A 17,188-nucleotide genomic window follows, 5' to 3' on the forward strand; every position below is an offset into this window, starting at 1 on the left:
ACATTGTCACATACATTTGAACACTCTCGTCTATCAGTAGGCTATATATATATATGTCTCTCTGTGTGTGTGTGTGTGTGTGTGTGTGTGTGTGTGTGTGTGTGTGTGTGTGTGTGTGTGTGTGTGTGTGTGTGTGTGTAAATGTAAATTGTGTGTGTGTGTGTGTGTGTATATATATATTACTACCAAGCTTGCAACAGCCCAACGCATCAATGTCAATGCCAAGTGTGTCCTGCAATAATGTAAACAATCGTGTTTACCACTTGTGATCTCCCTCCCCCATTCTGCGTCCCCAAGGCCCCGCCCCCCTCCTGCCTCTCACGCACCAGTTACGTATGACCGTAAAAAATAGAAACTTCCAAGATGGCCGAGTCCGTGGACTCCATGCATTTCGCAGCAAATAGCAAAACAAATTCTCCCAAAGCCCTGATACCTAAACGGCCACCAGAGAGCCGACCACAGTCTTCCGGTGACATTTATTCTCCACCCTCCAAGAAGGTCCGCATCGAGGAGAAAGGCTCGAAACACAAGAAAGTGAACGGGGAGGTCTGCGCAGGAGGGGAAAAACACAACGGGAAGCAGAGTTATGGAAGCCCAGCGAAATGGAGTTTCGGCCCGGCCAAGGCGAGCAACTCCGCCGCGGCGGCAGCTCCCGCTCGAAAAATCTTCAAGATCAGCAACTTCCTCGCGTCGCCTCCCAACAAAGTCAAAAGGGCTAAAGAGAAACGACACAAGGAGAAGAGCAGAGCCGCCCAGACGCAGAGTTCACCCATCGCTGCTGTGGAGAAAGTGAGCCCTGCTAGCTGCCATACAAAGACGGAGAACGGTGACGTGAAAATGTTACAGAGAGGTAGGGCAAGACAACACAACACGTTTACTCACTGCACAGACGCTGTTTGTCCATTCATTTACGATATGGGCACATTCACACGTGAAAGTTAACGCTAAAGAATAATATTAATATAGGTTATTGCATTATTTTTGTAATATTTCAAATTCATGGCCCCGTTATTTATTTTAGGCCCAAGTGGTGGCATGCACGTGCCAATGTTTGCCCATTATTATTTATGTCACCAGTATGAATGCGCAAGCAGCAACATTACCTTTTCTTACATTCTCTCTGTAACATTGCATTTCAGACCACCGTGTCAAAGACAAAGACACGGATAAGAAAAAAGAGAGGGATAAAGAGCAGTGGAAATATCATGCATTGCCACCTCAGCCACCTGTGAATGACATTGCTAGAGAAAACGGAGACGTGAGTGCTCCAACTCCAGAGAAAGGTATTTAAGGACGAAATATAACAATTATTAATCCCTTGTGCTCAAATCATTATTGATATTGCTATTATGATATAACTTTACCCTGTGTTTACATAACAAAAAAAAAAGAATGAATTGTTTTATATCCCTCTCTCCAGCAGTCATAAGTGACTGGAGTATTGTGGTGGTGTTTACCTGCAGAAATACACTGTCCCCACTCTGTATTTTGGTGTTTTCATTGTTTGTTTTGGTAGACAGGGATGTTTTGGGGCTACCAAAACAAACCGTGAAAACACCCAAACAGCGTGGGAAATGTGTTTTCTGCAAGTAAACGTCAACACAACACAGTGAAGACACTACTAAAGTGGCTGATAACTGCTTCTATAGACTATACTTTTAGAGGGAAAAGATGGGTACAAATGTATATTGTTTTGTTATGTAATCACAGGGCAAAGGTACATGGTGTACCATTAATGATCTTATTGTCAAATCCAGTAAACTCTTAGAAGCCACTTGCTTTACATGGCTGCATTCAGAGTTTTCTAATTGATCAAATTAGGGGGAAAAAGTTAATATATCCCTTTTTAAAATTATGTATCTTTTACCTGCAGAGCCAAAGGAGATGACTATTACTGGTTCAAAGGAAGAACTTCTGCTGAAGAAACTGAAAAAGAAGAAGAAAAAGAAGCACAAAGATGGGGAGAGAGAGAAGGAGAGACGTAGCCGGCCCAAGATGCATCATCGCTCAAGCCAGACAGTGTGCTCAGGTGTATCTCTGGACTTCCCTGACTTCCTCAGCAAAATCAACGGCGGGAGCAACAGCAGCCTCCTCCAGCCATCAGCAGCACCACACCAGGAGTATCAAGAGTCTCCCTTTTCTTCCTCCATGGCCAGGGAGAGGCTGGGCTACAGCTCCCCTATCCACTGCGCCCTATCGCCAGGATTGGCGGGTCTGGAATTTGGCCGTCTAATCCACATTGAACAGCATGCTAACGGAGGAGCATCGGTAGCACACGCCTACACTGAGCAGCTCTCCAGTCTATCTCCAGCCGAGATGCAGCGGTTCGCTGAGGAGTTTGTGGCCCTGTCGTTCCTCGAGAACGAGAACCAGGCGGCGCACTACGTAATGGGGATCATCCACGGAGCGGCCTCCTACCTCCCAGACTTCCTGGACTACTTTTCCTGCAAGTTCCCCAATTCACCAGTGAAGGTGGAGGTGATCGGGAAGAAGGACATAGAGACGACGACCATGGCCAACTTCTACACTCAGGTGAGAAACTGAGAAATGTTTATTTCTTCTCAAGATAGGATTTGAAAGTTGGAAATCATGCAGATGTCCACCACCACAGGGTGCAACACACATCGTCTCAGTGCATTAGTGGTGCATTAGTCACTCTACTTCAGCTCAGCTCATGAAAGTCACACATTGGTAATTTTTTTATGTAAGCTTAACGGCATCTCAGATTTAGTCATTTAACATATCCTTATGGTCAGGATGCATGTTTCTATTAAACGGTTCGGTTGCATAAAGACCCACCTCCGCCTGTCTCTGATTGGCCTACCTAACACTGACTGAACATTTGCCTCTAGTCATGTGTCACATTCTACGAGGATAGCAGCACTGCCGGCTTTCCTCTGGTGGAAAATAGTGCTCGGAACTGTATAGGGGGAGACGATAATGTACGATTCTATCCCTATCGGTACGTAACTCTAATGGTGGTGAGTTGGCTCTAACGGCCATCGCAACGCTCAGCACAGCGAGTGGGCACTGGGGGGGACAAAAACTATGCCCTAAACCTAACCTTAATCCCAATAAAATGTGAGACGAATTTTAGATAAGATACCGTAGCATCGTCGGTAATAATAATAACTTTATTTATATAGCACTTTTCTGGACAAAGTCACAAAGTGCTGTACAACAAATTCACAGGAAAATCGAACACATTTAAATGGATGCATCATAGCAAATCAAGAACTTACAGCCAGCTGGCCTACAGTAGAAAGCATATTTAAAGAAACAATATAAAAACAACAACAATGTAATAGATAAAAATACCGACAGAGTTCAGTGAACAAACATTCAACAGGGCTGGGGGGGAATGCTTTTCTGAACAAGTACGTTTTGAGAAGAGTTTTAAAAGATGCAATGGTATCTGCTTGTCGGATGGTTTTGGGTGTTCCAAATTTTAGGGGCATGGACAGAGAAGGCTCGTTCTCCCTTGTTTAAGCGATGGTAGAGGGATTTGATCCCGGGCACTAGGATTGGAAGTCGAATGCTTAACGGCGCACGCCACAGCCAATCAGAGGTAGGCAGGGGTGGGGCTTGCGGCCAGGATAGGGTTGTCAAAAAACATATAATCTTAATATAATCTTGTTTTAAAGTTCATAATATACCTTTTTGAACAAATAGCCTATTTGTACATTCCTTTACTCCATTGAAACCAAAGTATATATAAAACTCGCAGCGGAAATGAAAGTATTATGCGAGAGACTGTGACTTGTCTGAATAGAGATATTGGTTGAAGTCTTATTGTTTGACTGTACCAATAAAGTATTTTTACTGTTAGGTGTTTGGGCTCTACCTCTTTCAAGTTAAGCCTTTTTAGCCCAACACCCATAGTTTCCTTGGAAGTCCTACTGTGTAACATTTATTTCAGTATCCGTTTGGTTACAGTACACCTCTTGTAATGCCGTTGTCATTACAGCTTATGTCTATACGTAAGTGCTGCTCAAAATGAAATTATGCAGGGCCCTAGCGTCTGAGGTTATTTTGGAATGTAACACATCAAAAACGTTATTTATAACGTTATAACTGCAAAATACACAAATAAAACATGTTCATCAGGTATTATTATAATATAAGGAGGAAGAACTTGTTCCAAAAAGTGCACAGTGTTTGTTAAAATCATGCTTTTATGTGGACACGCCCACCAGTTCATTAAGTATGCCTGGTTTAATACAAGTTAATACACCATTGCACATAAAAACGACTCCAGGGTGTCTAATGAAGTACTGTCACCTCATAGACACATGAAAAAATACAAAAATTGTGGCACTCCATCTTTAAGCGTCTGGGGCAGACACCTAAACACAAAATAGTGTTTAGTTGTGAGAAGTTGTCAAAAAACAGATTTATTTAGGATGTTGTGAAAAATAACATCTCCAAAATGTAATGTGCACATTCTAAAGGGGCATTGGGCAGTAGTCTCTCAAAACAAAACAATATGCAAAAGCAGAAAACCGTGTAGGTAACAGGAGTACACACTAGATGTTTTGATACTCAGACCAGTCTCAGATATCAGTCTTAATTTCTTTTCCACCAATGGTCAATCAAGACACAAGTTTACTTCTGTCTGAAGATAGTCTTTCATCTCCTCTGTGCTGCAGCATCTCCCACTTAATTCTGTGGAAACCAGGTTTTCTCATTTTCTTTAAAGGTTTCATGACATTCATTTTCTTTTAGGTTTTATGACCTCAATTACATCCAAAAAACCTGAACTTTGAACATTCAGTGGAAAATTCCATATTATATGGGATTTTCTGTATCTTACATCACAAACAGCAGGAAACTCAAAGCACCTGTTTGAGCCAGAAAACCCCACACCACAGAAAATCTACTGAATGTTAAAAGTTCAGGTTTTTTGGGTGCAATTGATATTGACCTCAGAAAACCTATTGTTTTTGCAACCGAACACGCATCAAAGATCATCAGGATTCGAACCCTTGACACGCTGTCAGGCTGGATTACCAGCCTGGGTGCCCGGACCGCTAGGCCGGCCTGGAAACCAGCTTTTCAGCAGCATGGCAATCTCCTTCTCCTTTGCAGTTTCTTCAGCTAGGGCTTCACGGGTGCCTCTGGTTGTAGGAGACCATTTAAAAAAACTGCTTGTGATTGGTTGTCATTGGGGTAGAGAGCGCTCTGCTGTGTTCATCTTGACCGTACGCAAGTAAATTTAACACTAACACTAACCTCAGTCTTTTACCTCATATCAGTTGTAACTGGCAGAACATATCAGTTGTAACCGGCAGAACAGATTGGTTGTTGGAAAAATAGTGGCGGCATCAGGAGTCGAACCCTGGCCAGTGGGTTGAAAGTCGAAGTAATAGTGACTACTAGACTGGTGAGGTGGCTGCCGAAATTGGGATTAGTGACTAGAAGGTGAGAAAGCACATTGTTAGCTACTACTAGTAGCCGACAGGGTAAAATGAGCGCTCCCTTAGAAATTGTCTCCTATGAATACAATATTAGCCGTAATAGCCTACATAGAGCAAAAACCCATGCCAGATCTTTAAGAGCGACTCTGATTCAGATTTTGTGGGTTCCCTAACCACTGATAAACTATTTTGACCAATATGTTATCAAAGTGCAAAATCTGTTAGTAATTTGTTTCAAAAATAGAAAATAACAAAATAGCCAAAATACAATACAAGCTTGTGACCTTTGGAAGGTGTAGATCAGCTATTTTTGAATATTTTTTAAAACATTTCTGCTGCATAATTGCAGATACAGATACTTGTCTGAATGTCTGATATATTGGCCAGATCCTTGGTTGGCCTCTACTGTATTGTATAGGCCATCAAAATTGTATTCAGAAATGTGAGCTTCTGAAATGAAACGACAACTAAACGTTATCCAGATATATTATATATATAATGCTGGTCATCATCAGTCCCGCCTATTTATTTGCATATTTTATTTTTGGCTGTCATCTGTAAAGGCCAGGAGACGTCTTTCCAAATTTGCCAGTAATAGTATAGTTGCAGACAGGGAAGTGTTGTCCTTTTCAGACAGTAGTTCAGTCAGAGTTATCATGGGTTTCAGCTTGGTGTGTGTGTGTGTGTGTGTGTGTGTGTGTGTGTGTGTGTGTGAGATATCCAGTGTACTGCTCTTGTTCTTCTTTGTAAAGTTTAGGTCAGAAAGGACTGGTAACAAATAGGCCATCATTACTCCAATATTGAATAGTGGAGACCTCCTGAATCAGCTGCAGTTTTTTTTGCTTTATATATATGTGTGTAATACTGTAATCCTACGATTTTGAAACCATTATTCACCCGGTGCCAATTGCCTAAACCGTAACCCTGGGCCGGGCGTCAACTTGGGGAGAGCCCCGAACTGAACTGAGCTCATGCTTCCTTCGATGCATGAGGAGTGAGCAGGCCGCTTCTTATCACCTGATGGGTGAGTTTCCCCGGTAGGACGTAGCATGTGGAAGGAACACGTTATTCCAACCAGCTCCTTTCCTCTCCATTAGGCTGACCAGGTAGTATAGAAGATCAGGATTACTGCATGTTTTTACGAGGGTACCTACCCTAGGGCCTAGGGGACATGGGGAGAACATGCAACAAACTCCACACAGAAATCTAGGCAGGGCTTTAAACTGACAATGTGACATAATATGCAAGTTACTATGTAACTTCAATGTCCTACCCTGGATTTGAAACCCGGTCCCCAATGCAAGTGCTGACATTTTGTACCACTGAGCTAATGGAGCCTGCCTGCCTGCTTGCTCAGGGAAGAAATTTAATTTTGACCTTCAGGCAGTACGACTAATAAACAAGAGTAGTAAGTAGTCAAACTAGACCACAGGATATACATTAGAAGAGCAGGGAGACCAAATACGGTGAATTACCACCACCCCAATTGTGCAACTTGTATTGTATACCTTGTATACCTTTTAGCAAAATAAGATTTATTCCCCCCAAAAGTTACATAGTGCAAAGTACTCGACCCATTAAAACCAGGAACGAAAGCATCTGTGTCATTTTAGATTTTGGCATTGGCTATTAAAAAATAGTAGATATAAATACAAGTGGGAGAACTAACTGATTTAGAAGGGGTTGTAGAATGTGTGTGCACCCTAGACCTCCTAATATCATAATTTTGGGGGGAAAATGAAAAACATCTTTCTTAAACTACTACCCAAAGTCCTGTATTTTAGTTTATTATAGTGTTAAGAAACGGTTTAATTGCATGGTACGGTAAGACTACTAGACTAGGCAAGTTTTGTAATTTATATAGCATTTTGATATTTCAACAAGGCAATTCAAAGTACTTTACATTAAGAGCAGAAAAAATTACTAGGTTAAAAGAAAAGGTAATTTACAGTGGTAAAGAAATGATTAAAAATCCTCAGTAAAAGGCAAACAGAGATGTCTTCAGTTTGTTTTGAAAGAACAGAGTTGTTAGCAGACGGTAGTGCAGACCTGCATTTTTCTGGGAGTTCTGGATAGGATGTCTTGTTCAATCCCCACATCAGGTATTTTTGTCTCTGACCTGTCTTAGTGATAACCTCACAAGATCAGAAATTTATTCTGTCCCATAACCATTCAGTGCTTTGCAATTGCAAGCCGACAGTGGTATTGTGAAATATTGTTTGACAGATTGAGCAGTGTAAAGATCTGGGAATTGGAGTGATATAATCCATGGTACTAGAAAGTACTCAAGCATTAGTGTTCTGAATCAACGGCAGCTGTCTGATCAGTTTTTAGGGAGACCTGAAAGAACAGCGTTAAGAGTTGTCCAGTCTACTGAAGACGAATACATGGACACGTTGGCAGCGAGCTGTCAGTCAGCAAACTGTCCTGATATGTAGCATCTGCCTTGTCTTTACGACATACCCTGAACCAAATTAAGTAATGAATAACTAATGAGAGGTGGAAAGGAATTACTCCGCTTCATGAAGCTACAACACAAACGCACGTGCACACAATCTCCTGCACAAACACTACGCCCTCCCTTAAATATAGGACATTCTTTCAGTAAAAACAACCACCAGAGATGAGGGTCTCATACTGTTTGACTCTTTGAAGTTTGAACCATGCTGAAATATTAAATATGAAGTGACAAACTATTCTCAAATAATTATATTAATATTACTTTTTTTTTTACGGTGGCAGTGTGCGGGTCTCTCCTCCTTCCTTAAAACGTTTGCTGTTCTGCCAGAACCTATACGCACCTGCTATAAAATTGAACCGGGTGTGCGGAAGTCATCTCTCGAATATAGATTTTTGACAAAATTATATATATATATATATATATATTATAAAGACGCATACTTCGTACTACATACACTAAAAAGAAAAGAAAAGACATCTATCTCACTTCCACCTCAACTAATTAACCTAAAGGGATATTTCACGTTCAAACATATTTGGGGTCATTTTAACTACTCTGGCTTTTGTGAGCACCCCAGACCGTTTTTAAGTTGCTTGATTTAGTATTTAGATATTTGATATATATATTTGATCAGACACGCCCCCTTCCTATAAACCCATTGTAACTTGGAACTCCATTTTAACCATGATAGATGGTATTATTACATGGCTTGGTTGAATGCTTGATTCTGATTGGTCAATCACCGAATTCAGCGGTTATTTCTGGATAATGACCACTCCGCTCTATAACAGACCAATGCATAATCAAACCCTCGAGCACCCTCCGCTTCGCGTCCATGGTTAAACCCCCCTATCGGTGAATTATCTCCCGACAATGACCACCTAGGCAGATATTATCCCCTACATAATTGATAGATGTAATAATTTAACTCTTTGGGTGTAACCAATTTACTTTTGTATCCTCTTGGCGTTACAAAAACACCCAAGACAGCTCTGTTAAGAGCCACCTGCTCATTATGTTGAACATAATTCCTGCTATCCAATCTATGTTGTGTGTGGCAGCAAACATCAGTGCAACATCGTGCCGTAGTCGTGTCTTTGCATTGACTTTGTAAGCACGACGTACAAACAAATGTTATTTCTCAGTGAACACACCTTTAGATTTAGCCTTCCTCCAACAACACACTGTCTTGCAGGGAAGTTAAAGGTTTTATGACATTCATTTTCATTTATTTTTGAGTGGTGCAACCACTTCTACATCCAGCTTGCAATGTCCGTGTACCTGTGTACCTGTAACTATGAGCACGAGTATGTGACTTATTTATACCAGTAGGGGGCGCCAGAAACAGAGAGAGGGTAGGTGCTGTGTCTCTAATGAGAGAGAGAGAGAGAGAGAGAGAGAGTTCACACGTGTGTGATTTTTCTTTTTCTTTTAGGTTTTATGACCTCAATTACACCCAAAAAACCTGAACTTTGAACATTCAGTGGATTTTCTGTGGTCTGAAGTTTTCTTTGGGGTTTTTTGGGCCTTTTGAGCTACAATGAAAACAGGCAACACAGTGAAACAGTGACATCTGCTGGCAAATCCCATTGACATATATGGGATTTGCAGTAAGTGATGTCACTTACTGCCGGCAAATCAGAGCACCTGTTTGAGCCAGAAAACCCCAGATCACAGAAAATGTTTTTTGGGTGCAATTGAGATTAGAAAACCTAAGAAAAACAAGAACAATTCCAAAACCTTTTTTTTAATGTCACAATCCCTTTAAGATAATGACTTCAAGTCATAAATGGTTTGTGTTGCATCTAAGTGATATGACATGGAGAGGCACAAGAAACAATGTTAAAGCAATAATTCATCCAGCGAGGATGAGTTTCACAAGACTGTTTGTAACACACACTCTAGGAATTTAATTGAAGGAACTATGTATATTCCGTAAATAATTGTAATGTTAGATTAGATGTGTTCAGTTTTTCACCAATGTACATGGCCAGGTAATGTTTTGCTCAGGTTAGTTATCCTGTGTATTGAGTGTTGCAAAACCTCCTCAATAAAGGGGAGAAGAGGAAAGAGTTCTCAACGGGCCTGAAAATTAAAATACGAGTGAGTTTAAAACTGAGCCTAATCATAACATTAAATTAGGAGCCCAGCAGGTGTTGACACTTGACACTAAGGGTTGCCCACCTGCATCTGTCAGGTAAATAAAACTTTCGGGCAGGTGGAGTTTGCTTTCAGGTTTCCCGACCGGGCAGGTGCTCGTTTGCAAGGGGGCATAACTGTCTATAAACAAAAAGATATCTGTATAAACACCAGAACGTAGTAGCGCTCTGTCTTCTGGTCTGTGGACTGTAAAATTAGAGCACTGTTTTACCTATGTGCTGTTTTCACTGTTGCTACACTTAAAAATATAAAATAACAAGTGTGAACCCATAGTCATATTCATAGTAGGTATCTGGCATAAACATGTAGGTACATTTTTATCGCACGACCCCAGAAAGTAAAAAGAAAAAAAAGTTTTGAATTTAACGGTAACAAAATGTACATAATTTGGATGATATATATGTGGCACTGGACATGACCTTTTGGCAAGTAGAACATGACCAGTACATGCCCGACAGGCAAGTGCCACCAGCGTATCACTATAATGCGTATGTCAAAACTGATTCATTAACTAATTCTTGGAGCTGCTTGTAGCAGAACTTCAATATAAGACTGAATTAGCTGGTACTATGTTGGTCTCTCAAGCCAGACAACTATTTTAGAGTCAACTATGTAATGTTATCATTTGCAATTTCTGTCATTCTGAAAATATCTTTTAAAATATCTCAAAACTATATTATTTTCAAATTTCCATTTCTGCTAAGCAGCAAGCCATTTATGCTTTGACTAATTCGATTTATAGTAGGAATTATTATTATTTGCGACTGCAAAGACAAAATGAAGGTAGGGGGGAATCGGACATCTGCTTTACAGCACTCATGATCCATTTTAGTGCTACTCTTGTACAGATTGATTGATGGGAGCTTTTGATGGAAAATTGTGTGATGCAACTGTCTGTCTCGAGAGACTATTACTAATACCATGAGAATCATATAGTGTCAATGCAGGTTTTGTTTTGAAGTTCACCTACTGGGAAGTCCATGAACGCTATTCATTGAGTGGTCTATTTACATTGTGTTTGATTTATGTAACTCAAACTACTTTTAGACCTGGTTTGTCTGTTTACTTAAAACATTCACTCGTTGCTTGCACTTCAGGGTCCGACAATAAGGATTGCTCGATTGCCCTGGGCATGTAAAAGGCGAGCACCTGCGGGCAATTAAAACCTGTCCAGACATGCCTGTACGGCCAACAATTTGGTGCAATGTTTTGTTTCTCATCCTTGATTTCACTCTCTCTGTCTCTGTAAGTGTCCAACTGTCCCATGTGTCTGTCTGTCTTGCTCTCTCACACCTGTATGCATGTGTGACTGTGAATGAGCCCACTGCAGTGTGCAGAGCTTTAATAAGTTTGATTGGTTTGACCTACTTTACAGAGACCACCAGCTTAGTCCAAAGTGTGCTGTGCTGCACAACACAAATCTTAAAACATACTCAACGTAATGTTGAGTATGTTTTAAGAGGAAGCTAAGTATTGATAGTTTGTCTGAGGATTTTTATCCTTTGACAAACTATCAATACTTATCTGCCTCCACGAAACACTAATGTTGTGTGAATTCACTAATGTTCCTCTAATGTTGTCATTTATCCTACTTTCAGGCCGCTGAATGTTTTATTCAACATAACGTACAGTACTTTGAATTAACTTGCGAGGGCTTTTAAAATGATGCAATTATTTGGGAATCGGTTTAATCTTCCCAACATTGTCTGTGTCAAATCAGAAATGCACATCCTGTAACTACTGCTATATAAGCACAATTTAATTTATAACATTAAAACTTAGCCAAGTAGTATTCATTTCTGTCATGTACAATAATGCATAGATGAGGTTGTAGAATAGGCGTACTTGGAGAGATGGCAAAACACTGAATTGTAAGAGTCTAGGAAGGGTAGAACAAATCACACTTGTGTGAAGTGAGGGGCACTCTTATCATCATACATCATCACATTCTGTGCTCAGCCAATCGAATCATCACAAAATGTGGTACACATTCCGTGCTCAGCCAATCAAATCATCACTATTTTGTACACACAAACACACAACACTGGCCAATCAAATCATCACAAATGTGGTACCCAACAAACACACAAAGCTGTGTATAGTTAGGGCTAGTGCCCCTCAAAAATAGAGACCTCCACAAAACATTTGTTATAATTTATTTTTGCCCTACCCGTTAATTAGGTGTTATTATTTTGCCTGAGCTGTCTGCTGTGATCCTGCTACAGGTCAAGAGGACATATTCCCAGGGAACGTACCGTGCCGGGGCCATGCGGCAGGTCAGCCTGGTAGGGGCTGTGGACGAGGAGGTGGGGGACTACTTCCCAGAGTTCATACACATGCTGGCGGATTCTCCCTTTCTGGAGGTTAGTGGATTTTATGCATATAACATAATTATGTACATGTGCTCATATTCTGTAGCAGGTGGATGTGTTAATGTCTTTTGTGATCATTCATTATTATTTGACCATGAATATTTTCGGTGTGTTTGCGTAGCGGACCCTGCCATGGGGGACGTTCTCCAACTTGCGGATGCAAAGCCCCACCGAGAGTGACGATGGCCCCATCATGTGGGTCAGACCAGGTGAACAGATGATCCCCATGGCAGATATGCCAAAATCTCCCTTCAAAAGAAAAAGGTGGGTTTTGAATGGTTTCTTTATGCTATCTTTCATTTTTATTTGCTGTTATTTGCTTGTTTTTAATGCTACTACTATTTCTATTTTAGTTTTCAGTTCTGCTATTTTAGCAATTTTTGAAAGTTGAAAGTGGGTGTTATTTTTTCTCTTTGCACCCATCACATTCCTGAACACAATTGATGAATGTATTGCAGGTCCACTAATGAGATAAAGAACCTACAGTACCTGCCTAGAGCCAGTGAGCCCAGGGAGATGCTGTTTGAAGACCGGACGCGAGCCCATGCTGACCACATTGGTCAGGGGTTCGAGAGACAAACCACTGCCGCCGTTGGTGTGCTGAAGGCTGTACGCTACGGAGAAGGGTGGGTGTACAATGACAGTCTAATCTTCCATTATTTGTTTAATATAGAATAATATTAATTAATTAATATATCGCTTATACCCAACGGGTATCCAGTACAGTCCCCATAATCCATCTCGCCCCCGATTTATTCCGCCGACCACTCGGTGCCGCGGTTCTTGTATTCTTTATTTTGTTTTACTGGGAATAAGGTTAGAAAGGTTAGGATTAGGCGGGGTTAAGTTTAGGTATAGGGTAAGGTATATGCATAGTTTTACTGAAGTTAGGAATAGGGTTAGGTGTAACCGTTTAAGCATAATTTACTTGGGTTACTTTAGGAATACCAGCACACAGTTCGCCGGCTGTGAGCCCGGGCGGGGTTGGTAAATGGGCGACACTCTGGTATTCACCCAAAGTTGCCTTACTTGGGGGGGAGGAGAAAACAAGAAAAGAAGAACAACTTTATTAGGAAAAAATAATCATTTAAAGGGTACACTAGAAGGTTCTGTATTTGCAAGAATCTGGCAATACAATCCATAATTTATGACGATACAGTGTTTACAATTCAATATATTGTGATATTGTAAGCAAATTCAAAATTTAGGATAACTCATAGTATAAATAACACACCATCTGCATCAAATCTGAGTAAAAAAAGTTTATGCAATTAGAACATGCATTTGTATTTATCACAGCGCCTGGTGCTTTTTGTGCAATCTGTTCAAAGGAAATTAGTTCTATGAACATTTGCCTACCATATATCGGTACATTTTTGTTTTTGTTTTTGAGAATGAATACTGTATCGCAAAACGTATACATTCACACATTGGGCCTCTGTCTTTTTACAGTGGTATTCCCTCACGGATCACCAAAGATGTTGTATGTTTCCACGCTGGAGATTTCCCAGATGTGGTCATGAGGCTCCAGCTGGACCTCCACGAACCCCCGCTGTCACAGGTGAGTGACAACACCATTGAAATCTTCAATCTGGAACTTGATGTTTCATTTGGTACTGTTTGTGGAACTTGATCCTCTACTGTTATTAGGAACTCATGTAGGGATATACCAGTAATTCTTAAGGCTTTTGCACACCATGTCCACTGTTTCAAGCAAAAATCATCCAGATAATCATTCAGATACCTACTGTATACCTGATTTAAAAAGGCCAGCAGGGAGCTTGAAATAGAATCCCACTTGGACATGTTCCAGTATTCCACTCCTTTCACATTTACCATTGTCCGTCTGTTGTTACCGAGGTGATTGAATTTCCCTGTGCCTCCCACCACTCCCTTCACAGTGCGTGCAGTGGATTGACGATGCCAAGCTGAACCAGCTGAGGAGGGAGGGGATCCGCTACGCACGTATCCAGCTCTATCACGACGACATCTACTTCATCCCCCGGGGAGTGGTCCACCAGTTCAAAACGGTGTCGGCCGTCTGCAGCCTGGCCTGGCATGTCCGCCTTAAACAGTACCATCAACAGGAGGAGATGGAGGAGGAGGAAGAAGAAGAAGACGAAGACGACGAAGAGGGAGAGGGGAGGTGCATGCCTACACACACGCCAGTTCAAGTCAAAGAGGAAGATGAGGACGAGCATCCCATTCCATCTGGAATGAGTGAGTGTAACAGTCCCGCTGAGAAGCCACTGAAGGTGATAGACGTGGAAGCTGAGGTGCCGTACTCGCCAGGGCCGACGCCGACATGCAAGGACGAAGACCTGGAGGAGGTGGTGGTGACAGAGACGGAAGCAATGGACTCGTCACCTACAGAGTCTCTGACCTGCCCCAAAACTGAGCCGAATGATCCACCTGCAGAGATCAAGGCCGAGGAGGGAGAAAGTAAGGCAGCGAGAGATGGTGGCACAGGTCCCCATCAGACACCATATAAAGGGGACGAGGAGGAAGCTGGAGACAGCAGTGTTTCCTCAAAGACCCCACAGCACTTAAGGAAAGATTATGATGTGGACGAGAGGCCACAGAAGACAGCCGCACAGGGCCAGGGCCCTAAAGAAAAAACAAAAGACATTGGCGTTTCGGCTGTATACACAACAATCCCAATCAAGAAGGAAAAGGAGAAAAGCAGAGGGAGGGACAGGGAGAAAGATGACAAAGAAAGGGCCAAAGAGCGAGAGAAGAAGGAGGAGAGGAGTAGAGATAAGGAGAAGGAAAAGAAGGACAAGGGGAGAGAGAAAGAGAGAATTAGAGAGCGGGAAAAAGCCAAGGCAGAAGGTGGGAAAGAGGGAGAGCGGGAAAAAGCCAAGGCAGAAGGTGGGAAAGAGGGCGGTCTAACGACACTTACCAGGAAGAAGGAGGATGAGGACAGGTCAAGAGAGGGCAGCAAAGCTCCACTGCCTGCTCAGCGAGAGGAGAAGGGTGTCAGGGAGGCAGAGGTGCCACCTCAAATAAAGCGAGAGAAGGAGCATGACAAAGACAGGGGTGGCATACAGGCAGCGTCTCACACAAGGCATGATCGAGAGGAAATAAGAGAGTCTGGTGTGCATAAACACAAGTCGTTGCACAGGAAGAAAGACAAGAGTGGCCATAGAGAGGCCAAAGAGAGCAACATATCATCCGTACATTTGTCACACACCAAATTGGGGCGAGAAGATGGGAAGGCTGGTGCTCAAAAACACATGCATGCTGTTGTTAAAAAGGAAGGAAAGAGGGAGAAAGACGTGAGCTTCAAGGAAGAGAGGAAGAAGTTGAACACTACCACAGGCTCTGCTCCCCCAGAACACAAACCTCCAAGGACGCTCATCCCCTTTGACCTCTTTAAGCCAATGGACATTCACCAAACTCTGTCTCACTCCTTCACAGACAGTAGATTTAAGACTCACCATCACAGTGAATCCAGAGGCACATCTTCAAAGTCTGGGTCTGACAGCCGGACAATAGTGCCCTCCAAAGGACCAAAAGTAAAGGACACCATGCAGACAAAGCCTGTAATGTCTGTACAGGACACACGACCACAGCACTCATTAAAACACCAACTTAAACCACACACACCCCAAGCGCAGAAAGACTTTTTAATATGAATGTCTAGATGTGTAGTCTTCTTTCTACTGTACAACTTACGTTCAGGTTATGTTGCAATATTTGGAAAATGCATCCTTATTTCACAATATTGGTTTCACTTTCAAGCATTGACTTTTTAATATAGCTCCCCATTGTATTACTTGGCATTACACCAACAGAGCCATGTTATTTCAGTGGTATCATGAACAGAGGATGTGCTTTCAAAGTATTTCAACTACACCTATGTAAGAATGTAAGCTAAGTAGCTCACTTCACGTTTGTTAGAGAATGTACGTAGGCTGTATATCAAACCTGTTATGTGACCCGTGTGTCAGTGCCTGTGCACTACTTAGCTACGCTCTTAAAGCACCTATTTTAGGTACTCTACTAGTCAATCTGAAAACAACCCTTCTTACTCCACGTATATAGGAATGACCTCCATTCATTGTTAGGAACATGATAGCAAGTTGTTGCTGTCCAAAGGAAATGCTCTTTTTTGCTATATTGCTTTAATCTATCCTGGTTTATAATTTGATTATCACTTCAAGGTTGGAGCAAATGGTTGTTTTCAGATTTGACTGAAGCCTAATTTATACTATGACAGCACGACTGTTGCTTGCCGCTAACTGATTTTCAAGCAATAAAACATGTATTGCCTGAAAGTCAGTTATTGCGAGTGACACTGTTGCACAACAAAGTATAATGAAGCTTTAATTTGACTCACACAGGGCTGTAAATGATACTGTATGTACTGAAACTGTACAGTATAGATGTATTAGCACCAATGTGAGAAAATGTAAACAGAAATTGCATATATTTTTTGTAAGACGAGTTTTATTTTCCATAGAACTTATTTATATCATTTACTGTCTGTTTTTATTTGAAAGCAACTTATGTGAGAATTTTGCTGTAAATACATTTTATTTCTTAAGATAAGACTTGGTAGTGTGATTTATACTCTGATCAGAACCTCCCAATAAATGGTTCGTAATATTGACTTGGCTTTCTCATGAGTCTTATATTTATCCTCGCTAGGTTTAAATTTGTTTATTTGCAAATGTATTCATTTAGACTTAGAGGAATACAAAGTGCTTGCAGCTCGTTATAATGGGGGTGGTGGGGGTTAATGCTGCAGAGAAAATTCAGTTTTCACTGATGGC

General features: G+C 41.5%; 1 protein-coding gene across 1 annotated transcript; it reads left to right on the forward strand.

Annotated features, from left to right (window-relative positions):
- Positions 1-363: 363 nt before the first annotated feature.
- On the forward strand, positions 364-17,025 carry LOC310858118 (uncharacterized protein; the record flags this gene model as incomplete). Its single annotated transcript, XM_083764184.1, has 8 exons — positions 364-850; positions 1,140-1,283; positions 1,874-2,532; positions 12,264-12,401; positions 12,532-12,674; positions 12,869-13,036; positions 13,863-13,971; positions 14,312-17,025. 8 exons carry the CDS (start codon positions 364-366, stop codon positions 16,046-16,048), a joined length of 3,585 nt encoding a protein of 1,194 aa, XP_083620310.1. The 3' UTR covers positions 16,049-17,025.
- Between the last annotated feature and the right edge of the window lie 163 nt (positions 17,026-17,188).

Source organism: Protomyctophum parallelum (genome assembly GCF_964188405.1).
Source record: "Protomyctophum parallelum genome assembly, chromosome: 4".
Classification (NCBI taxonomy): Eukaryota; Metazoa; Chordata; class Actinopteri; order Myctophiformes; family Myctophidae; genus Protomyctophum; species Protomyctophum parallelum.